The sequence below is a fragment of the Spea bombifrons genome, chromosome 4, assembly GCF_027358695.1.
Source record: "Spea bombifrons isolate aSpeBom1 chromosome 4, aSpeBom1.2.pri, whole genome shotgun sequence".
Classification (NCBI taxonomy): Eukaryota; Metazoa; Chordata; class Amphibia; order Anura; family Pelobatidae; genus Spea; species Spea bombifrons.
In genome coordinates this window covers 4,221,957-4,245,990 of record NC_071090.1, presented here as the reverse complement: position 1 = coordinate 4,245,990, position 24,034 = coordinate 4,221,957, and the positions used below count along the sequence as shown (strand labels likewise).

Below are 24,034 nucleotides of genomic sequence, written 5' to 3'. Positions count from 1 at the left end.
AGCTTTGTAGGGGTCCCTAGGACTTTGCATAATAATTGTAGATTATTAGTTTAGTTGTTTAATATTATTTTTGTCACGATGGTAACTAAAACCTGCTAAATATATCCGCCTCTTCTCCCTCCCTGCCAGTGGCGTTCCCGTCCATCATGATCCCCATCGCCCGACGGATTCCCAATAAGAAGCGAGACCAGTTAAACAGCTTCTTTCTCGAGACCATCAGAGACATTATTGCTCACAGAGACCACCTGCCGGTTAATGAGGTAATTAGCATGATTTTATATATATATATATTTCCTTGTTTTTGAAAGAAAAGCTAATTTTGTCCGTTAAAATAATATGAAATGGATCAGAAATCCAGCGCAGACGGGGTTAATGTTCTACATGACTATTGTAGCTGGAACCGGCTGATTTTTATCACTCCCATCACTCCTGTGTTCCAATGGCCCTTTATCACTCCCATCACTCCTGTGCTCCAATGGCCCTTTATCACTCCCATCACTCCTGTGCTCCAATGGCCCTTTATCACTCCCATCACTCCCATGTTCCAATGGCCCTTTATCACTCCCATCACTCCTGTGCTCCAATGGCCCTTTATCACTCCCATCACTCCTGTGCTCCAATGGCCCTTTATCACTCCCATCACTCCTGTGCTCCAATGGCCCTTTATCACTCCCATCACTCCCATGTTCCAATGGCCCTTTATCACTCCCATCACTCCTGTGCTCCAATGGCCCTTTATCACTCCCATCACTCCTGTGCTCCAATGGCCCTTTATCACGCCCATCACTCCTGGGTTCCAATGGCCCTTTATCACTCCCATCACTCCTGGGTTCCAGTGGCCCTTTATCACTCCCATCACTCCTGTGTATGAAAAAAACGACAATTCTATATTCACAAATCCCTCATTTTTCAGAGACGGCGCGACTTCCTTCAGCTGATGCTAGATGCCCGTGACACCATCAGCCACTTTACCGTGGATCACTTTGATATCGTCAACCAGGCCGACCTGGCCGCCCCGCGGAAAGACAATCCGGATTCCTCCAGGAAAACAACCAAAATCCTCAACGAGGAGGAGATACTGGGTCAGGCGTTCATATTCCTCATTGCCGGATACGAGACCACGTCCAGCCTTCTGTCTTTTGCTACATACTTACTGGCCACGCATCCCGAGTGCCAGGAGAAGTTGCTGAAAGAGGTGGACGAATTCTCTCAAAAACACGTAGGTTTATCGCAGAGCATCACCAATTATTTGAAGCTTTTTCTAGTTGGACGAGGTTTAAATGTAGAGGTGTTAACCCTTTTCGTAATGGACATAGAGGCATCATAATACTCTATATATTGACATGCAAATGTATAGATCAAGAAAGAAATAGAGCTTTAGGACTCATTGGGTTCTCTGAACGGCTACATCTGCAACACTGATCATTCTCTTTTTGATCTATACGTCGGTACAGTTTTGATGACGGTCCCTTTAATGTAAATCTGTATAGGTGGGAAAATAAGGGAAGAGCGTACCGGATATCCTGGCCTTGCTGTATGAAAATGAGACGATGAAATGGAAAATTATAATTTGCATAATGATTAAAATCCATTGAAATGATAAAGTCCATTAAGACACTTTTTTTTGGTCTTAACCTATACATTGGCTCTGTGTCCATACTGTAATATTAAATATACAATGTGTATGTCTTCTGCAGGATGTCGCGGACTATAACACGGTACATGACTTGCCTTACATGGACATGGTGATTTCGGAGACCCTCCGTATGTACCCCCCTGCGTTCAGGTATCAGCACCCCAGATACCCCACAGTGATGTATATCTATACGGTGCTGAATATCAGCAAAATGAATGAAAAAATTGAGTATCCAGCCACGTCCCTTATGGGTCACCGGCCCTAAATCGCTAGTGGGAGAAATATTTCCTTTACCCAGGGTCCGTTAACGGACGGAGAGAACTAGATAAATCTGTCTAATAATAATAACTAAAAAAACTATTTATGATCGTTCTAAACCAGTAAGCCAACCTGCCTGGTGCTGTTTCTACGGAGCATTCCTGAAACGTTGGATTGGGGTCTCCTAAGGTTTTATTTTTTTGCTTGTTTTTTTGCGTGATAATCTAGATTTGCCAGAGAAGCGGCCCGTGAATGTACCGTGATGGGCCATAAGATCCCCGCTGGTGTGTTGGTGGAAATACCCGTTGGATGTTTGCAGAACGACCCAAAGTATTGGCCAGAGCCGGAAAAATTCCAGCCTGAAAGGTATACGAAATAAACTCACTTAAAAACCCTCGGAAGAATAAGAGAATGTCATCAGCTGATCTAAATATTCTACTAGTCTTTCCCGCCAAGACTACTGCATCCTTAGAGTAATTATTAAGTAATGTAATAATCACTCCTAAACTAAAAATGTTACTTTGTAGTTTTTTCTTTGGTTCTATACAGAGACTAAGGTCTAAGAGAACACGAGGCGATAGCGATGCTGCTGTAGAAACATTTAACGCGATATCTTTCCGGCAGGTTTACTGCAGAAGAGAAAAAGAAGCGCCATCCTTTCACGTACCTCCCGTTCGGGGCAGGACCCCGGAGCTGCATCGGAATTAGACTCGCCATTCTGAAAGCCAAGATTACGTTGTTCCGCGTGTTGCAGACGTTTCGTTTTGAGATCTGCCCCCTTACCCAGGTAAACTACCTAGACCAAGGGTGTCCAACCTGCGGCCCTCCAGCTGCTGCAGGACTACATCTCCCATAATGCTCTTTCAGCTAAGTGTTTGGCAGAGGAGTATGGGAGATGTAGTCCTGCAGCAGCTGGAGGGCCGCAGGTTGACACCCTTGACCTAGACGGACGTATTGATTAAATGATCACACGGACATGCTGGCCTGAAGATACTTGGTTGAATGCCCACCAAGCTGTTACTTCTTGTCTATATAAAATAAATATAAAATATTTTTAAATGGTTGTTTGTTTTTTTTTTATATATTTTTGATTATATTTGAGGTTTTACCCACTTGGATGAAAGTTTAAGAATAAGGAACCAGTAATATTTGTCTTCTCTGCAGATTCCGCTTCAACTCACAAGCGTATCGACCCTGAGACCTAAGGACGGCGTGCACGTCAAGGTGGTCTCACGCCAGCACACACTGGGGTCTTACAACTGACGACTTCACGCCCCAGACGGCATCCAAGTCGTTATCCCAGCAGGCCGGAAGAATAAGTTTACGGACTTGTCGAGTTTCTTTACGCCGTGCTTGGTTTGTTGACATCAGAAGCCTGTAGGCCCTTTGGACTTACGCTGCGCCTAGAAGTGTCAGAAGGACTCTTGACGTCAATGGCAACTCAAGGGATCCTACTGGGTTCAAATGAGAGATTTTTTTTAAAAAATTTTAATTCACAAAAGGTTGGATTTTGTGAACGGGACTGAATGATCTAACCCTTCGCTCGCCAGATTAATACCGAGAACCTTCTACAAACCCTGACAATAAACATAAAAAGAATGTATTGTTATTAGAGCGTTTTTTTCCGCTCCAGCTGCTGCAGGACTACATCTCCCATAATGCTCTTTCAGCTAAGGGGCTGGCTGAGGAGTATGGGAGATGTAGTCCTGCAGCAGCTGGAGGGCCGCAGGTTGGACTCCCCTGATCTTCGGGTTACCCATCCATTCTTACAGACCTTGCGTGCTGTTGGAATGCCCAGCCGTTCTTATCTTGTACAGACGTTACATTAAACAATTAAAAGATTTTTATTCTGCAGGTATTTTTGTCTTTTTTTTTTTTTTTTTTTTTTTTTTTTACATTACATTTTTACACGATTTGTCTAAAACTAAGTATTAAAAAATGGATTATAGAATGAAAACTGTAAGCTAACATGCTTCTAACGCAGGGCTGTCCAACCTGCGGCCCTCCAGCTGCTGCAGGACTACATCTCCAATCCTCCTCAACCAGCCCCTTAGCTGAAAGAGCATTATGGGAGATGTAGTCCTGCAGCAGCTGGAGGGCCGCAGGTTGGACACCCCTGATCTAACGTATAGTTCTGATTGGATTACTTGTACAACACTTGGTTTAGGTCACACGTTGTAATGCTCAGAGTACGTTGGGAGAATAGCGATGGTGGCTCCATCTATGAGTTTTGTTGACCATGGCCGACCGCTACTACATGCGCTTGTAAGCGCTATTCACAGAAATAGACCTTCTCACTGCTGTCTTGCGTGTTCTGTTCATGTTCTACCTCTCTGAATATCTGATAAGGTATTCCGGGTAGATCTGGTGCTTCTCAAAAATGACGAATATGGATGGGTTTCTTTCGTTGTCAACGCAGCTGTCGTAGAAGCTGGCAGATGAAGAAGAGGACTTGGAAGGTGGCCGAAGGTAGGCAGAGTGTCCGCGCGTGGATTCCCCTACTAGCACACGTGCAACAAACATGACCAGCGTCTCTGAACCGTGTCTTTTGCTGTAGCTATGAGAATAGGAAGAATCTCTTGCAAAGTAGCTGCCTGCAAGACAAAAAGAGCTCTAATCCAGTACTATCCGCCATGTATATCACGTGTCCGTGTTATGCACCCCATATACCGCCAAAAACATATGGAATGTTAGTCGTCCCCCCCCCAACCACATTTTTATCAGAAACTCACATAAGCGCAAGCAGAATGATCATAAACGACCGTGAGGAGACCTCAAACTCCGTTGGGTTTTCTTAAAGTCTTTACTTTATCGTTCAAAGCGTAAATAATTAAATAATATTTTGGATCCAGAGAAAATTTGTATTTGTGAAGGAATGGGGACGCTAATCTGGATGTTACTCGGTTTGGGCGTCAGACCCTGAATATCTGTGTTCCAAAAGCGCTGGTATAACGCCCTAAAAATGTATCGTTACAACTCTAGTTTTTTGATCCATTGGGACATGACCTGTTTTCATGTTCGTTTAGAGAGATTTCTGAGGAAATATTTGAAGCGGGTCAAATGGCATTACCGGTTGGCAAGAATAGGAAGAAGAACACCTCACTGGCCAACTGTCTTAAACCACCGAGTAGCTCAGATGTCCGCCAAACCTTCCACGGTTGACATCACCACCTCACCTTTACCATAGGCGGTTCCATGAGACCCGCAGATGCGCCAGTCAAAGTTTTGTTGGCAAATGGCGTCAATCCATTTGCTATCCGTGCCGTGGAACAGCTGTCTCTCATCTACGTCTTGTCCTCCATTTTGTTTCTTCATCTGTTCCTTCTGCCTGAGGGAGAAGTTCCATGAGGTAATTCATTCTCCCAAGGACATAGTCTTGGCAGCCATTTTGTATTGGTCGTTATCACCCGTTATCCCTCCGGGGAAGGTTCTAGAACCCATACTTACCACTGATAAACCTGCCACAGAGAGAAGTTTTGAATGCGTTGGATGCTGCTGATGTTGATGGAGGGTAGTGTCCGTCGAAAAGCCTTCTCTATGGTTTTATACTCTTCTGATGTCCGCATGAGCTGGACCATCTGCACAATACCAGATGTAAAGTAACGGAAAAAATAAAGCACGTCTTCGGGGCCATATACATTCTTAAGGTAAAGATATTAAAGGTCAACCTTCCCCCTCTCCACCATATGTCTGATTTATGGTATGGTGACCATGTCAGCTGGATCAAGGGGTTAAATATAATGAACTAATTATATTTCATGTAATATTATAAAATAGCGCTCAGATACCTTGTATCCCACATCGGGCACGTGGCCTTTGTCCCAATGCTTTGGGGTCGACTCGTCGTCCTCCTTTGATGCTTTAACCTTCCTGTTACGTGATAGAAATCCGCTCAATCTCCATCAAAAATACACATTTTTAAACATTAGATATATTTTTTGTGATTTCATTATAGAGAGGGATTCTGATTCGAAGAAGAACAAGAAACAAAAAGAAAAAATGCACTTTTTCCCAAAGTGGCTCTTTTTAATATATATATTTTTTATTATTAACATAACGATAATAATTAATAATATCACTTTTTAGAGCTGAGTTAAATGTAATAATGTAAATAAGTGGTATTATTGTTTATTAATCACTCATGTTATTGTGTGTTCATTTATTTTCTGTCTATCATAAAGGATGTGTGCGTTCACCAATTCACCCTTATTTTACCTCGTTTTCTTCTTCGTTACATCCTCCTTCGACACAAACCTAGGCCGTCTGCAAACCTTTCTCTCTGTTCCAAATACTCGGCTTTTCTGGATCATGTCTGCAAAATAAACAGGTCTTTTTTTTCTAATACAAATGTCAATAAATCCACTTAAATCCCCCAAACCTCTTATTCCGTAAATTCCACATTTTTACATCATACACTTGCCCTGTTTGCCCGTTGTACAGAGATGCGGAATATGATGGCGCTATAAAGATCAATAAATAATTATATTAAATACCCATCCTGCAGGGTTTATAATTATTAAATTAATTGCTTTTATCAGATATCAAAAAATTACAATCTACGTCTGGATAATCATTAGAAATTGGAACAATTCCTTCAGATTGTTCTATTCTATAGATTCTATAGGTCCTGATTCACATAATATAAAACGGAGGAGGAGGGTATTTAAACCTTATTATACTATAAGGGGGGGGGGTATTTAAAACTTAGTATAACATTAAGTGGGGAAATTTATAAAACTATTATAAGGGGGGTGGTTTTAAAATGTATTATAACATAAAGTGGATGATGTTTTAATAGAATTTAAAGCGGGGCATTTAAATCTTAGAATTTAAACTGGAGGGATGTTTAAAACATTAAAATAAAAGGTGGGTGGATATTTAAAACCTATTATCATATAAAGTGGGGAAAAATTAATTGTTTTAAGATATAAAGTGGGGGGGTATTTAAAACGTATTATAATATAAAAAAAGGGAATTTAAAATGTATTATAATTTAAAGTGGAGGGAATTTAAAAAAAAAACATTAAAATATTAAAATATAATGTATTATATACATTTGGGAAATATTTAAAACGTATAATATCAATTTTCATGCATATTCATGCATTTTTAACATTTTATTGTTTTTTTTAACAAAATATTGGATAATATAAAAAAACTGTAATACCAGAACCGGACACTAGGTGTCAGCACACAAATGCAAAAATGCTTTAAGATCAATAGGAGTCTAAAATTGAACATTTTCCCCAAAATGAAAGGGCTGGTAACAAATATTGTGAAAAATAAATTATTGTATTTTAAATTCAAACATACAGCAACATTTAAATGTAAAAAAAAAAGTGATCGTTGGGATGGATACGACCCTAGAATTCTGCTACCTTTAAAATTCAGTTCATAGCGATATTTCCCAACGTGGAAGTTGACCTCGGCCGTGTTATCTGACAGATAGGTTTTCTCCAGGTCCGTGCTGGTGACGGTGGCAGATTTGTGAAGGTCATTCTGGAAAGAGAAACAATTTGTGATGGTTGGGCTATCATTTAATGCGGGACCCCACTAATGGTCCCTGTACTGGGATAGATACAGATAAATGCTATATATTCCGATACAGCGGTCATTTCTCACCTTGCTGCCATACTCGATCCACGTGTTGTAGTCATCCTTCCAGTACCAGAGCCAGTCCGTGGCGAAGATGAAGTGCGGGGGTTTGGATACAGAGGACGGCGTGGAGAGACGTCTGACCTTAAAGGATTTGTAGGTCATGGTGTGGAAATCTAGATGGTCTACAGCAACGCTGCATGAGAAGTGGTGAAGAAGGTCTTAATTCACCTAATACACCGGACCTCTGTTGGCCAGCGAGCCCATTGGGCATTTTCCTGGTGTGCCAGATGGCCAATATTACCGGTATATAAATATGTGGCCCATATTTAATAGAGCCAAGGACCATGGAGTGTTTACTGGGAAGTGAGGCGTCCTCCGTGGTGTTGGGGGTCACCATGATTATGGCCAATACTCTACCTGCTGTTTGGATCACAATACAACTTCTCGATGGTTTCCATCGGGTCAAGGTCCTCCCAGGTGCCATCTTCATACAGCTGCCACCTGTACGGGAGGTGGAAATGGTCCCGCACACACCTGTCTAAAGCACAAACGGCAAAAAAAAATAAAAAACAGCGTTACTATAGAAACCCCACCGCATCATACAAGAAACGGAAGTGTCCTCGGTCATACAGAAGTAATTGTGGGGCTGGGAAGCTTTCATGATTGAGAAAGTCTTCTACTGTACTGCGAGAGACATGAGCTTGGGTGCCATCACTCGCGTGAGTATCGGCCGTGGTAGTGGGTTCTCTCCTCGGGACAGTCCCAATTTCCCACACAGCTGCCCCACTATCCCAATTTTACGTGCCGTGGGGTTCATGGACCATTTGGGGAGACCCTTTGATCTCCCTTGACTGGCCCAGGCAGGTGTCAGATCGCTGAAGGTGTCTGCTGTTGTCCCACTTGGACACCTAAAACGTCGGTGGGGCGCGCTGCGAGAGAGAAGGTACGGCTCTCCTGAACAACGTCGGCCTTCATTCAGATACAAGCTCAGGATCTCACCTTTGAAGCTGCAGGTATTAAGAATGAAGTACAAGCAAATTTCCTCAATGGGTTTGGGCAAAGGGGCCGCCTGCGCCGTCGGTTTTCCTGCGGAAGAAGATAAGTCGGTGTTACCGTGCGCCAAATAACCTGAACTGAGTGCTCACTCACACTACACGTCTAGGAGTGCTCAAACACAAGTGGCATGACCTGGGGTGAGTGTCGGTTCACGTGCATCCGCACAACTCTACCTCCAAGGAACTTGGTCGTTCGTAGACAGCATGGAGCCCATCAGGTACCCGAGAGGATGATGTGATCCCCTAGACCAGGGGCGTCCAACCTGCGGCCCTCCAGCTGCTGCAGGACTACATCTCCCATAATGCTCTTTCAGCTAGTAGTCCTGCAGCAGCTGGAGGGCCGCAGGTTGGACGCCCCTGGTCTAGACCGTAGCCTTTACAAAATAATAGATAGAGGCCACTTATTGAGTCTGGGGGAGCCATGACTCCATCTTAAACAGAAAGAGCAGTAAAGCTTTGGAATCCACTTGACTTGGATAACATGGAAGGGTTAATATGTAGGGAATGGGATCCTTGGTATCAGCCGATACTCACTTGGCTTTGCTGGGGTTTTTACTTGCGTGGGAGACAGCGCGGGGTTCTTTGCCAGGGCATGGGCATTCCGGTAAGTTTCCAGTAGCCGGGGGATGTAAGAGCCGCTCAAGCCCCATTTCGTTAACTTCTTCAAAGTTTCGGCTTCTTGGAGGTCATGTGATCGCTTGCATTTGCTCCCGAACATGCAGTCGTCCTGCAGGTAATGCTGACACATGTGGAGCTTGTTACAGCTCTCCTTAAAGTTACAGGATCCATGGGGGCCACCTCCGTGGTTATAGTGCCGGCAAACCTTATGGGGCGGGGGAAGGGAAAAAAAAGAGGTCCGTAATCAGTCTGCGGGATCCGCTTCCCAGAAAAGTAGAACATAGAGAATTAAAAATACTTTTATTATGTACAATTTAAAAAAAACCCTCTTTTCGCCGTTATAGGGTCTTATAGGGCATTATAGGGTGTTATAGGGCGTTATATGGCGTTATAGGGTCTTATAGGGTGTTATAGGGCGTTATAGGGTGTTTCTTACCACCAATACATACATCAGGCAGGAGTCCAGGGTCGTTCTGGAGCAAGATTTGTTGTAAATCCATGAATCTAACATGTTCTAGGTTATGCCGCTGTAAGATCTGCAGGTTCCGAGCCGTTTGGATGCTGTGATTAAATTTACATGGTGACCTAGAACACAAAATGGTTAGAGATAGATAAATAGAACCCCCCAAGGCCGTTGCTCAACCTTTAAACAGCTGTATATAATTATTCCTCCCCATTACGGTATGTCCGCTCCATTGTTAAGTTGTTGATTGTTGTTGTTCAGGCAACCATTGTTAAGCTCAAGCCGTCACCTTCCCTCGAATAACGAGTACGGAGAATGTAAATATGAAAGTACTTGGTTAGTAAAAATTTTAAAACATGACCTTAGGGAGAAGCTGCAGCTGCAGAGCTGCAGTCTCCCAGCCCCCCCCCTCCCTCTGTTGTCCGGGATTTTATTCACACCGATTGGCTGTTGCATTTGGAAGGGGGACGCCACAAAAATGTAAAGGGGCCACTAACCGTTAAAGTGCATATGATGGCTCTTTAATAAAGAGGGGACCATGTTGGGGGATGGGCTCTAAGTTCATACCGGGGCCCAAACATTTTATTAATGGCTGCCCCGTCATAAAGCAAGAAGCAGGAAGTATAACACTTTGTTTTCTGATGACGAAGAAATAATAGCAACACAGTGAATATGATTGTTTTAACCATAAATCAGCGATCGAAGTCTCAATTCGGAGCCGTTCCCTTGAAACGGCCATTTTTTTTTACACCCCAATTTCAAAGGAATCTCCCAACTCACCTGCTGCAGCTTCCCAATACGTAATAGCGACACAGGTGAAGTTTCTGACAGTCTTCCCCGCACGTCGGCGGCTGCTGGGCGCACATCCTCAGGGCGCTGCGATACACGGCCACCCGCCCCTCGTCCTTCTGCTCCCTGATCACCAGGCTCCTGCCCGCTTCCACCTCCACCAGCCGCTCCATTCGCTCCGAAGTCATCCCCAGAGACTGCTGCAGCTTCCCCAGCTCCATGTGGCCCCCCGAGGAGCACAGCGTCCTCTGCAGCCGGACAAAGAGACCCTCGCTGTCGGACATGACGGCGGTCTCCGATCTTGTGCTTGGAAACTACCTGTGCTATGTAGTCTCTCGTCTCTTCCTCCTCTGTTCCTGCGCTCCTCTCTCTCTCTTTCTCTCTCACTCTCTCTCCACCCTTCCTTGTTTGCTGGCTTTCTCCTTGGTCCTTGTTTTTCTTGACTTGCCCAAAAAAAAAAAACAAACGCCTTTATTGTTGCCTCTGATTCCCCATTGCTGTGTTTCCTCCCCGTCACCTGCTTTTACTTCTTTCTTACACCCCCTTCCCCTGAGTCCCCACCTTCCCCTCGCTAACGTTTGACTCCTGCTATGAAACGATCTATACACTCACCTGCCCTGGGTTCTATACAATAGTCTCTGTCGTGTCACATGCACTCACTCTCCCGGAGTCCAACCCTCACCCGCCTCTTTCTTCAGGCTCTGGATTTCTCTAAAGCAGGAGAAATGAAACTGAAACTGGCAAGTGAGACGCTTTAACTCCCACACAATACCAGTTATTCAGAGTTGTACCTCGGGGTGGGGGGCGCTCTAAGGGATCAGAGCCGCCATGAGACTGGCTGTGTCTGTAAGTGACCTGTGCCACCCTCCATATGGGCCAGATGGCCTGTAACCCACACTCCATACGGGGGGATTAGCATACCGGGGGACCGGCAGGATTGGCCCTTGAGCCTTTACCCTAATCGGATAACCTGGAGCTGACTCCTTCATATTCTACGCCGACTTAATGATATCTGAACATCTCCTTTTTTTAACTGATGTATCACAACTGAATTCCCTGCTTGAGCACAGGTGACATCATTTATCCTTACCTTTTGCAATTTAAACATGTGAGGCACCCGCTGCTTTATGGGGTCCTGCACAGTTACAACGCATTTAAAAAGGCTATTTAAAAAAAAAGCTACAAAAGTATGAAAAAATATGGCAATTACCTCCTCTCCTGAGATTTTTCTTTGTTTTTGCATTTTTTCATATTTTTTTATTCCCACCCCCACCGTTTTTTGATTTTTTTTAAAAACTCTCCATACTCACACATCCCCTTACATATATATTCATTAATTCTTGTTTTTTTTTTTTTACCCATATATATATTTGTGTGTATGAATGATAATAGTATGATAAATTCAGGGGACAGGGTTCTCCGATAATACTATGTGTAATAAGCTGTCGGAGACCCCGTCACAGACCTCGGCTGGGTCTCTGCAGCCTCTATCCATTCCTGAGCGCTATCCAGGTGTGACCCAGAGTCTCCGGGTGAAGCCTCGTTCCTCCAGGTCTCAGGGTCATTTTCTTCGTTCTCCAGGCAGAAGATTGGCATTCTGGGCGCGCTCACTCCTCACTCATTCACCTCCTACTCCCACCCACTTCTCTACTACTAAAAGCTGTCCGGGCTCCCCCTCGTCCATGCGCACCTACCCTCACTCCACACACCACTAGCCCTACCTCCACTCCACCAAAGCAGGGAACGCTCTCCAATAATCACACTCCCTGAAACAAAAGCCCCCCCCCCGGAGGTAAGATGAGGGGGTCTTTGGAGACCTCAACCATTTGTGAACTTCTGGATTGTCCCATTGAATAAACCACGTTCTCCGTCACATTCCAAGATTTTTGTCCTCCCGATGACTCTATATGAGTTTTATTATTTTTTTTTATTATTATTATTTTATTATTATTTTATTATTATTATTTAGAAAATGTTAAACCAGGAAGAGATGTTTTTTTTTTTTGTTTTTAAGTATGTCTCGAAGGCGATTGACATGTACATAGGAAGTCATGCCAAGTCCTATAGCGTAAAGTCATGGTTTGGGAAGAAAGATTTCTCCTTTTTGGGTATTTTCTCCTTTCTAAGGGACTTTTTATTGGAAGAAACACAGCCGACACACCATTGAGGTTCTAGATTTATATTTATTCATCCCTGTGTCGTACAGAAGTGCTGAGCAGAACGAGGAATAGGTGGTAGAGGTATCCTTGAAAGCAGGTTCTTCTGCTGTTGACGAGAAGATATTCGCTGAAAACTTTTTCCTTATTCCTTTTAAATCCTTTTTTTATTTTATTTTTTTATTTAATATTTTTTAGAGGAGGTGCAGAAAACACGAAATAAGAGGTGGTTTGAGATGAACGCCTAAAGTGCTTGTAGTAAAAATGACTTTCTTAATAAATCTATTCTTAAAAATCTCATTGGTGCTAATCTATAGCAATGCAATATATTAATATCTATGATTACAGTTAAAAAACAAAACAAAAAACAAAAAACTTCCAGAATCATATGGAAAACGTTGCGTTTCTTCTTGTGTTGAGTTTTGTTGCCAGAGCCTTCAGAGATTGTCCAGAGAGTCGGTGGCCGGGATGACCCCGCTGCGCCTTTCGACCCCCCCCCCCTATAAGAATCTGATGACGTATTCGGGGTAAATTTGATGGTTGTCGAATAAAGTAAATACGGTGGGATTTGGCAACGAGTCAACGCAACTGTCGTGCATGGAGGAAAAGGGCGCCTTGGACGTGGAAAAGCTGCTTTGTGTGGACGGGTTCCACTCCGTAGAGTCCCCAACAAGGACGCTGGCAATGAACATAGCGTGGGTCCTTATGAAATTCCTGGGGGTATTAATATGGGAATAATATGCATTCGTGGCAAAACAGCTGCCTGCGGATCAAAAAAACACAAACACAAACTTTTAGGGTTCTTCTTTTTCTCCCAATGAAACATTAACTAGCGTGGAACTGTGAGTCTCCGAGGGGTGAGAGTAATCGGTGGTCTAACAATAGATTAATAAGGAACCCCGAGCCTCCAATCCCCCTAAATATGTAAATGCAGCTAAGCGGGTAACCCTACGTCGCCAATGGTCAAGTATGTACCTCTGTTTTTTTATTCATACTCCACCCACATTTCATGTATGGCCCGCCTACAATGCCTGGACCAATCAGCAACAATCAGCAACTTAACCATAGGCATAGGGTGGGTTTCTAATATATACATATATATATATATGCTGTAGATCTATTGCTTATTTTAATCTGGAAGCTTAGTGAGATCGGTTTATTTAGCGCGGGGAGCCGTGAAATTGGGAACTTGACGGATCTCACCGTTCCCATGGGTGGCCCCGTGAATACCGCAGGTGCCGCAATCAAAATTCTTCTGACAAATAGTAGCAACCAGGCTGTCGTCGGCCGCGTAGAAAAGCTGCCTCTCTTTAACCTCCCGTCCTTTCTTCTGTTTCTCCATCTGCTGTTTCCGCCTGTAAAAAAATCCATTAACACGTGAATGAAATCTTAATTAAACCACGGGGTGATCAGGGTTTAATTAAAGCCCCACCTATTCATAGAATCTACCCTCCTAATACCCTCAACCTGCATTCTCTATGAAACTTTCACACGTCCTCCCCACCTTTGAGATCTCCAGATCATCCTTACTCAAGCAGTCCCTCTCCTAATTCCTCCCCAACACCCTAATAGACTGTAAGCTCCTAAGAGCAGGCCCCTTATGCTCCTGTACCCATATTTCAATGTTATTATTCATTTTCACCCAATTCTCCCAATTTCTCCAGGAGTCTCCGGTTCGGCTTCTCTGGGTCTCCGGGGCACCGCGGAGAATCTCTGGGTCTCGGGAGCGGCGGTGAGGAACGCCCCAGTCCCCGCCCATTTCCCCTCCTACCACTTCAAAATTTTCAGCACGCATCCGCAGACCGCCCACCGACGTCAGTAGGCCCGCCCACACCCCAGAAAAGGGAGGGCTCCGGGTTGCTCAGACACGCCCATTGTAATAGCGCTATGGAACCTGTTGGCGCTTTAAAAACAAATACTTTTTTGGGGGGGCTACCATCTTTCTGTCATATTTTAGGGGAATAACCCCTGGATTTAAGAATAATAATCTGAAGCTGGAAAAAATATTTTTTAGATAATATTGCCGGAAAATATGAGCGAAATCAGGTTTTTTTTCCCACCGTCACTTGTTCCTACCGTTGGTATATCCTCCAGAGAGAAGCGTTTTGGATGCGCTCTATTTCTATGATCGAGACCGTGCGCAACGAGCGGTGAAATAAACTCTTAACTTTGTTAAATTCGCCCGGTATCTGATCCAGAGACACCAGCTGGAAAACATTCAGAGCAGAATGGTAAAGGTCCGTGCGATCGCCTCCGGTATTTCTGAGGGTACCTCGAATTTAGGAGAAATCGGGTTTTTTTTACAGCCACCGTAATGCATCTAATAGCTGAGACGTCCCTTTAAATTGTCATGGTGTCCCCCCTTGCCCATGCATTCTGCAGAACCCCCCAATATGTATTTGGCCCCCCGATACCCGACACCTACCTTGTATTTGACCTTTAGAAGGTTAGTCCTGTCCCAGTGCTTGGGGATCGCGATCGCCTTCTCGTCTTGGCGTGATCCCCCACAATAAGATTTCTGGCATTTCATGGCGGTGGATCTTAGAGCAAATAAACGGATTCTCAGGATTACAAAGCGTGGCACCGACTCCTTCATTTATTTAAGGACAGATCCAAGCATTCCGATTGGTGCTTTTCGCACTGCTATGGAATCCCTGCTTGAATGCAGCTGACTTGACCTTCTGGCAAGTCACGGTTTTCATTAGGACTGTTAATAGATCCGTTTGGTGGCCGCTATTAGCCAGTCACTATAAGATAATCGTTGTGATGGGCAGAGGCTCTGGGGGCAATAACTCTTACCCCACCTCCGTCTAAGACGACTCACCTCAATGCCATGCTTTTCTCCGCCGACACGAACCTAGGTCGCCTGCAAATCCTCCTCTTTGTGCCTGTGGACAGCTTCATCTGAACCATGTCTGAAACAATTAAACAAGACCAGTCAGGGGCCCCGCATGTCTCCCGGCCCCCGCGAATCCGGTCCTGTGCCCGTACCTCCCCCATCGCAAGGACAACACAACCCCATGTGATCTTTAATGATCCATTCAATATAAATGGACGCATGCGGTATGTTTATGTGTGTCCATATACCAGTATTTAAGCATTCCATCGTACCGTGAACATGCCAAGCAGGACATACATTATCACCCCCCGCCAAATGTATAAAACACATGCATGCTGGCCTCGGGGAGTATTTAGCCCTCGCTTGGGGGCATTCGTTAACACAAAAGGAGCATAACACAAAGCAGGGAGCCTACGAGACGGACACACTCCCTGTAACAGGAAGCACTCCCTGCTCGAGCTCTAGACAGGAAGTGCCCGTGGAACAAACCAATTAAGGCAGGGGGGGGTTGTATTCGCCACGGTTATTTTCCTCTAATAAAAAGGGGGTCAGCAAAGAGCATTGAAAGAAGATCAGCAGGGGAAGGGGCAGCTGTGAATGGGCCCTGGCCAGCTGCCCCCTTTTGCTCGATGGTAAAGACATAGGCTTTTGGACAAAACTCATGCGCAGCGAACTTTCTGATCTCCTAAGAAAAGACACATCAGGGGAGGAAAAAGGACGATGGGAGACATGGATAATTATTTGAGAATGACTTACTTTTCAGCTGGATTTCATACTCCTCATCCCCCGCTTTGAAATAAAATGTTCCTTCCTTATCTGACAGATAAACTTTCTCCAGATCAGCACTACAGACATCCGAGATCCGTGGATTCCTCTGTCAGGGGTGGAAAAAGCCGTTATTTAGGTTGGTCTTTGGGTTGGTCTAGGAAATTGGAACACATTCAGCAGAGAAAGCCCTCACATGATGCTCTTGGTCATTTTATGGCAATTTCGGATTTGAATAGCCGTGAGTGTCATCCTACCTCCTTCCCATACTCATTCCACCAGCTATCGCATCTGTTCTCCCAGTACCAGCACCATTCAGTGGTGAGAATAAGCTCGGGGCTTTTGCATAGGGAGGAGGGAGTAGACAGGCGCCTGATCTTGTAGGACTTGTAGGTCATGGTGTCAAAGTTGAAGCCACATTCCTGGATCTTAGAAGTTGGGTACCTGAAGAAACACACAGAGACGTGTCTGATACTTTAATGGGTAGGACAGAGCGATACGTTGTTACTAATATCTGTTACGTAATAATTTCTTGACTAGCGAGTAGAAGGTTACTTGGAGAACGAGGAGAAGTTTGAGAGCAGGGTCTTCACTTCTGTTCTTTGAAGGTTCCAACAAGGGAGCGATCATTTTGTGCATCATAAAAGCATGCAATTTGACTCTACCTGGGGTCGTCCCAGGACAGGCTATCGTAAGTTGGGTCTAGCTGCCTAGCAGCATCTAGGAGCGCCTAGGAGCTTTTTAGCCCCAGTGGTGTATGTCCCTTTGGCGGTGCCCTAGACCGGTCTTGGGGCAACTCCGCGGTCAGCATCATCAACGCATAAAAAGGTGCTGTGCCCTATGACGACACCGGGATATGATGTCATATTGGGGCGCACCATGTTGTTAATGTCATGCAGTACCTTTTCATGCAGTCTATGGAGTCTATGTAAAGAGGTCCGTTGGGGATAGCGGGGGGCCACCCCCAGAACATCCATCACTGGGTAGCCCCAAACAGAATTGAGTGGGAGGGAAAGTGGGCAGGGAGTGGGTGTGGTTAAATACATCTCCCCAGCCCAAAGAACGATAAAAATGACCCGGAGACTCCGAGTCAAACCTGGAGAGTTCGCCGGTATGTGAATGACACAAACTCTGGTTTCTCCACACCTGTTGATATTGCAATACGCATGTTCGGTGTCCTCCATATTCTCCATGTCTTCCCAGTAAGCTGAGAGCTGGATCTGCCATCTGTACGGCAGGTGATAATGAACCCGACTGCAATTATCTAGACATAAAACATTGCACGTTATTTGATGCTCTAGGGCCAGGTCTGTGATAAAAGCATTGTGAAAAGAGACAAATTAAACTTGGTAATCCTGGAAGCTCTCTGGCAGCACTGGCTGTAACTCAAAAACATTACATTCCAAAAACAATCATTTATTTACTCATGACATCATGTTTGATCACACCCATTGAAACTCAAACAGTGAAATAAAACCTGTACCTAAAAAGAATGTTTCTACTGAGATGGTTGAACCCACAGGTATACATTACATACTGTGCTACATCTTAAAGGGGCAGTATAGTCAGCTCCACCGCCTCTTAATTTAATTGCGGGGTTACCTTAACAGTTAGAGGGCGTCCAACCTTTAACGGGTCACTCCAGCTCAGGGGCGAAACCACAGGGCATTGTGCGAAAGTTGTCCCAGGGCCCCTCAACTTCACCAAGCAACATGTCCTATAGTGCTACCTTTGCCCCCTTACCTCACCCTAGCCCCCAAACAGTCTGCCTTTGCCCCTAACCAACTAGTCTGTGCCATCATTGGCAACATACGCACTGACACACATATATAAACACACATGCACAAATTTACACATGCTAACACGCATACACACACTTACTCATCCTCACTAACGCACACCAACACACTCATTCAAACACACACACTCACACCATACATATTCATGCTCACACACAAACACATCACATACACATCCATGCTCACACACAAACACTTACACACTCATGCTATTGCACCCTCCATCTCACACCACTTACACAGATATGCTCACATACATGTATACATAGACATTCATTCTCACATACACTTATACATAGACATTCATACTCACATACACTTATACACAGACATTCATACTCACATACACTTAAGCAGAAATATTTATGCTCAAGTACACTTATACGTAGACATTCATGCTCACATACACTTATACATTGACATTCATACTCAAATACACTTATACATAGACATTCATGCTCACATACACTTATACATAGACATTCATACTCACATACACTTATACATAGACATTCATGCTCACATACACTTATACATAGACATTCACACTCACATACACTTATACATAGACATTCATCCTCACATACACTTATACATAGACATTCATTCTCACATACACTTATACATAGACATTCATACTCACATACACTTACACATAGACATTCATGCTCACATACACTTATACATAGACATTCATACTCACATACACTTATTCATAGACATTCATTCTCACATACACTTACACATAGACATTCATTCTCACATACACTTATAGATACACATTCATGCTCACATACACTTATACATAGACATTCATACTCACATACACTTATACATAGACATTCATGTTCACAAACATACATACCCCCTGTCTACTAACTGATGACATCAGTGCCAGTTGTGTAATAGATCTTAAATTTTATTACTAGACATATGGAAATTAAATGAACTACACCGACCCGGAGACCCACAATCTTTGGATGAAATCCAGAAGATTCCTGTGTTTGAGTCTTTCCCATAAAATTATCTTACCTCCATAAGTACAAATGTCGTTGAGATAATAAACACATATCTCTTCAGAAAATCCAGGAGACGTCTCCTTCACGGAAGCTGCTAGAAGGTCTATTGAAGTAGGGGATAAAATACATGAATATTCATGGAATGTGGTTACAGAAACAGCATATTAAAAATATTTAGAAAAAATGTTTTTTGACTTTGAATTCCAGTTCTTGTTAAATTATTAAATTCACTAATTACAACATCACTTTTCTGGTCCCATAAACAAATTAATTACATATTCCTTATTTCTTCTTATGTTCCTTTAAGATATATGTTTATATATTTATAGCTATACATACTATATATCGTATATATATATGTATACACATATGGACCATATCTGCCAACTGTCTCGCTTCACAGCCTCTTCCTGGTCCTCCATAAGGTTGACTTTATATCCTAGAGGTAAGCAGTAGGCAAAATACCAACATAACCCACTTGAGAACTCTCAAGGTATCACCCTCAGGATTTTGGCCGCAGTCTCAGGGTCACGCAGTCTGGACCCGACTCCTTCCTATTCTGCCCTGCTATGATCAAATATAAGACTCCCAAATGGCTCTTTTGCTAAAATGTTATGGTTGATATGTTTGCTTGAATGCAGGTGACTCAATGAAGTCCTCAAGCTTTCCATGAGGACCAGTATTGGAGCCGTTTGGTGAACACATTTGGCGAGTCAGTATATAGAAGTCTTCATGTAGTCTCAGGGTCCGCTCAGGAATGCATACAGACCACCAAAAGGCCACACGATAAAGCCCCAGATCGGCCGCTGGAGCAGCAGATCAGATGAAGATGTCCTGATGTTGGCCAGTAGCCCTCCAGGCATTTGCCAGTCCAGATCTAGATCCATCAGAACTACAAAATGACCATAACTATCCAATAGAGGAATACTTGGGTTTAATGACTGATACTTGCCTTTCTTCGCAGAACCAGGTGGCTTCGGCTTGGGCAAAGGCGCCCGGGTGTCTCTGAGCGCGCTGGCGTTCCGGTAAATGTTTGGGAGTTGCGGCACCAGATCTTCGCTTATTCCCCACTTCTCCAATTGCCGCATTGCTTGCGGATCCGAAAGGCTGTGTGATCTTATACACCGGGATGCATATTTGCATTTTCCATCAAGGAAGTACTGGCAGACGTGCAACTTCTGGCAATCGCTCTTGAAGTCGCAGGATCCATGCAGACCTTTCCCTCGATTATAATGCTGGCAAACCTTGCAAAAAATAAAATAAAACATTTGCCCGTGTCATTTAAAGGGGAAAAAGCCACTTTGAGCATGGTCTGGGCCAGAAGACCAGCAGAAGGGCTGCATCTTCATGCTGTCCCTTAAGAGAGGAGAATCAATGGAGTCTTCAAAGAAAGATGGCAGCGAAAAGTCCATCCAACCCCTCCCGTTGGGAAAAAAAAGGCATCAGGGGAGGAAAGAGGGGCATCAGAGATTTGAGTCACTGCTTAACAGGGACTCCTTATGCACTCACAAAGTATTATCAGCCTTAAAAGTACTTTAAAAGATGGAAAAATACGTAAAAAATGGCTGAAAGATGGTTTTTTAACCCAGTAGAACGTTTGGAATCTCACCTCGGGGAGGAAACTCGGATCGTTCTGCAGGACCAGCTGCAGTAATTCGTCTTTGCTCAGCTCCTCTAATTCATACATCTTTAACACCTCCAGGTTACGATCGTTCCGGACGTCGTGGCCGAATGCGCATGGATTCCTGCCGCGAAACACAGCAGCTCCCGTTGGCAATGGCCACAGCAGAGGGGCCCCTCTCGGTCTTTCTGCTTGGGGTCCCTACTTAGGTCTCTACATTTTTAGGGGCTCAAAACAAGAGCGTAAGAAGGACCTAGTGATATCATTGTGTCTCATGCTAAATGGGGCCCTTATACCAGCAGGGGCCCCTAGTGATATCATTGTGTCTCATGCTATATGGGGCCCTTATACCAGCAGGGGCCCCAAGCAGCTGACTATGTACTGGATGGGGTTGTGGTACCCGGCCACCAAAAAACCTATCTTTTTACCCCCGTCGGGGGTTTAAATGGCGGTGGGCAAATCTTTTTCACAGAACCCGACGTAGGGCATTTATGTTTTAAGGGGCATCGCAGGTTTTTACCGAGACTTTTTACGTGACTTGGCGACTTACCTGTTGCATTTTCCGAGTACGTGGTAGCGGCACAGGTGGAGGTTCTTGCACTCCCCGGGGCACTTGCTCATCCTCTGCGTGCAGACGCGCACGGCGCTGCGAGACACGGCCACGCGCTTCCCATTCTGCTCCTTCAGCATAAGGCTGTGTCCCTGCTCATTTTCCACCATCCTCTCCACCTCCGCCAGACTCACCCCTAACAACGGTCCCAGCCTTTCCAGTTCCATACTGCCCCCCGAGGAGCAGAGCAGGCGCCGTACCCGTACCGACAGGTCGCTGTCACTCGGAGTCTCGATGATGCCGTCGTCTCTAGGACGGTGCTCAGTTCTGTGCTGCCTGTCTGCTTTACGATCTCTGTCTCTTTTCTCCATATTCTGGTCAGTAACCTCATCCCCGTTCCTGGTCCTCCCCTCTCTCTCCTTCTCTGTCCTCCTTTTCTTCGTTTCACCCCCTTCATCATTTCTCCTACACTTGCATCGCTTTTTCCTCTTCTGTCTTCGCTCTCCCCTTTTCCGTTCATCTTCTTTCTCCTTTTCTTCTTCTTCGTGCGCTTGGATTTCTCCTTCTTCCAGCTCGCAGCTCTGCATGCTTATATCTCGCGTTCCTCCCTCTGCTGTGAGCTTCCGTTCTTTTCAGCAGAGTTTTTATTTTTCCTCTAAACCAACTCTGAGAAACGAAACTGAATATCTGATACTAATGACTCACTAGATTAACAATTCCAGGTGTGGCAATGAATGCGGGCAATTGTATTATACAGAATGCAGGGCACTCCTGTTAAGAGCCCCCCTCCTTATACCTCCCAAGCGTCTCTAATTAGGAGGGACAGTCACACAGGTAAGCTGCAGGACCCCTGTGGAAGGGATCACGGTTGCTGCCTGGGGGGCTTTTGTTTTATTTACATATTTATTTACAGCAGAGCTTCAGGCGCAAAGGTCAGGAGAACCTGAGCTGTGGACTCCTTGTGTTGTCCTCAAAACAGAGACCAAGTTGTCCGACCGGTGGGACCTCCCAATTTTAAGGCAAACGTTACAAAGATCCTCGAGTGTAGTTTGGGGGAGATGCCTGGCATCCCTACTATGTTGAGAGCTTTGTTTGAGCGCAGGACTGAGACGTTGGGGGAAAGTCTGAAGGAAACTCTATGCATCGCCTGTTCTTTCTGCCCCTGTGGGGGCAACTTGACTCAAATTTGAGTTGGGCCACCAACTGAAAGGAGTTAAACCTGGAGCTGTGGACTCCTTGAGTTATCCACAGGCTCCCCGGAGCCAAAGACACTATGATGAGCATCGCAAGTCTCCGTGATGCCACAACAGGGATGGTGTGGGCTACTGTGGCATCAAACTGGATGACCAACCATAAGGACATTCAAGGAAGCCTCCTCTGGGCATTTATGCACCCCATGGGGGTGAGCAGTAAGAGAGATATAATGAAGGAGAAGACCATCCACGGTCTACTAAGGGACTATTCTCTTATGGACGGTCTAGAGGAGGAGGACTATTAATCCCACTCCCCTCCTGGACATCTCACTTTTTCCGCCTCTTCTGCACCGATCTCTGTCACACCACCACCCCTTCCCCCCCCCCAGATCTTTTCTAGATGTTCCAAAACCATATATTATGCATTTTATTTCAAGACCTCATCTCGTGTTATGGTAAATTGTGCCGTGTTACTGGGGGGTCTGTATTGCGCCCGAATCGCTCATTTACCAATCAACGTAAATATTTTGTCATTATCGTATTTTCTGCAGAAGACGAGATCTCCACGAGAAGACGCGGCAACTGAAGCCTTGCGGGCAGAGGATCAACACAAGATAGAGCCAAATCAACACAAGATAACCATGTTATGCATGTTCACTCACAAATCATTACACCCCTTCCAAAAGTCCCTGTTCACGAGGGACAGTCCCTCTTTCCTCCCCTGATGTCTCACTTTTCTAGGAGCTCAGAATGTTTGCTGGCCATGAGGGTTCTACAGCCCTAAAAGCCCCAATAATGTGTACAGATAACCATACCTGGGAACTCTCCGCATTTGACCTGGAGATTGCCGGGTGAGCACTGCTCCTCCGGTTCTCCGGGTCAAGACCCGAATCCTCCGGGTCGCGGTATCGGGGTCTTGACACGCCCCGCTCCCTGCCCATTTTTCCTTTAAATGGTGGTGTTTTCCTGCTGCCGTCATCGGGAACGCCCCCATCGTCAGAGGAAACTCCGATTAACATCAGTGGGGCCGCCCGCTAACGTCAGGGGCCAGTCCTGGCCGCGTCCCGCAAGGGAAGGATCCGGGTAGCCGGAGCCCAGACGTTCCCAGGTATGCAGAAAACAGAGGGTTTTAAGAATCTTAATTTTTATGAGCCAAACACCTCTCCTGGCAGGTAAAATACTTCCCGCCATACCTGCGAACTCTCCGGGTTTCGTCCGGACATTCCGGGCGAGCGCCCCTTCCCTGGTTCTCCGGGTCAACACCAGAATCCTCCGGGTCGCAGGAGCGGGGTCCTGGCATGCCCCACTCCCCGCTCATTTGCCCAGGCAACATTGGTGGATAGACCTGGCCGCATCGCACAAGGGGGGGCTCCAGGTAGTCAGGGGGGGCGCCAGGTATAATTACCGCTAGTTAGCTTTGACACTGGCTTGGCGAACGTCACAAGGGGTCTAATGAAGCCCCTCCATCCGCAAGATTTCTGTTACACATATATATATACGCACATATACTGAAGAGAAAACTGCGGTCCTTTGGAAATGGAAATGGAAAACAAAGCTGATTTTTTTCACGGTATGTGGTTTCCCTTGATGTCTGGCGCTCTCTTGTGGTCTCTCTCGGTAAATTAGAGCGTTTCGGTTTCGTTTCTCCAACATAACTTTATAGGAGGAGCTGAGC

At 45.1% G+C, this 24,034-nt stretch overlaps 3 protein-coding genes across 5 annotated transcripts in view; 1 reads left to right on the top strand and 2 right to left on the bottom strand.

The window, feature by feature from the left end:
- TBXAS1 (thromboxane A synthase 1) overlaps window positions 1-3,503 on the top strand; it is an 11,955-nt gene extending 8,452 nt beyond the window's left edge. Inside the window, exons 8-13 of the mRNA XM_053463376.1 lie at window positions 130-260; window positions 914-1,219; window positions 1,698-1,786; window positions 2,123-2,260; window positions 2,519-2,681; window positions 3,059-3,503. Coding sequence (XP_053319351.1) covers window positions 130-260; window positions 914-1,219; window positions 1,698-1,786; window positions 2,123-2,260; window positions 2,519-2,681; window positions 3,059-3,157 — 926 coding nt within the window. The 3' untranslated portion in view covers window positions 3,158-3,503. The remainder of the gene's footprint in view (window positions 1-129; window positions 261-913; window positions 1,220-1,697; window positions 1,787-2,122; window positions 2,261-2,518; window positions 2,682-3,058) is intronic.
- A 288-nt stretch (window positions 3,504-3,791) lies between these two features.
- Window positions 3,792-11,134, bottom strand: LOC128491157 (protein mono-ADP-ribosyltransferase PARP12-like). 3 transcript variants are annotated; one of them, XM_053463374.1, is made up of 13 exons: window positions 11,030-11,134; window positions 10,409-10,860; window positions 9,615-9,750; window positions 9,082-9,370; window positions 8,492-8,578; window positions 7,910-8,030; window positions 7,517-7,685; window positions 7,273-7,393; window positions 6,110-6,206; window positions 5,683-5,764; window positions 5,342-5,472; window positions 5,071-5,222; window positions 3,792-4,488 (listed from the first exon to the last, which is right to left on the bottom strand). In XM_053463374.1, the coding sequence occupies exons 2-13, from the start codon at window positions 10,699-10,701 to the stop codon at window positions 4,220-4,222; spliced, it is 1,947 nt and encodes a 648-aa protein (XP_053319349.1). In that variant the 5' UTR covers window positions 10,702-10,860; window positions 11,030-11,134; the 3' UTR covers window positions 3,792-4,219. The 3 variants fall into 3 exon arrangements, with proteins under 3 accessions (XP_053319349.1, XP_053319350.1, XP_053319348.1); XM_053463375.1 differs by having other exon boundaries at window positions 10,409-10,855; XM_053463373.1 differs by lacking the exon at window positions 11,030-11,134 and having other exon boundaries at window positions 10,409-10,984.
- Window positions 11,135-12,973: 1,839 nt separating this feature from the next.
- LOC128490304 (protein mono-ADP-ribosyltransferase PARP12-like) lies at window positions 12,974-21,841 on the bottom strand. Its single transcript, XM_053462135.1, has 13 exons — window positions 21,167-21,841; window positions 20,605-20,740; window positions 19,948-20,239; window positions 19,384-19,434; window positions 19,009-19,098; window positions 17,324-17,441; window positions 16,435-16,621; window positions 16,169-16,286; window positions 15,398-15,488; window positions 14,999-15,113; window positions 14,650-14,780; window positions 13,777-13,928; window positions 12,974-13,336 (listed from the first exon to the last, which is right to left on the bottom strand). The coding sequence occupies exons 1-13, from the start codon at window positions 21,751-21,753 to the stop codon at window positions 13,074-13,076; spliced, it is 2,331 nt and encodes a 776-aa protein (XP_053318110.1). The 5' UTR covers window positions 21,754-21,841; the 3' UTR covers window positions 12,974-13,073.
- Between the last annotated feature and the right edge of the window lie 2,193 nt (window positions 21,842-24,034).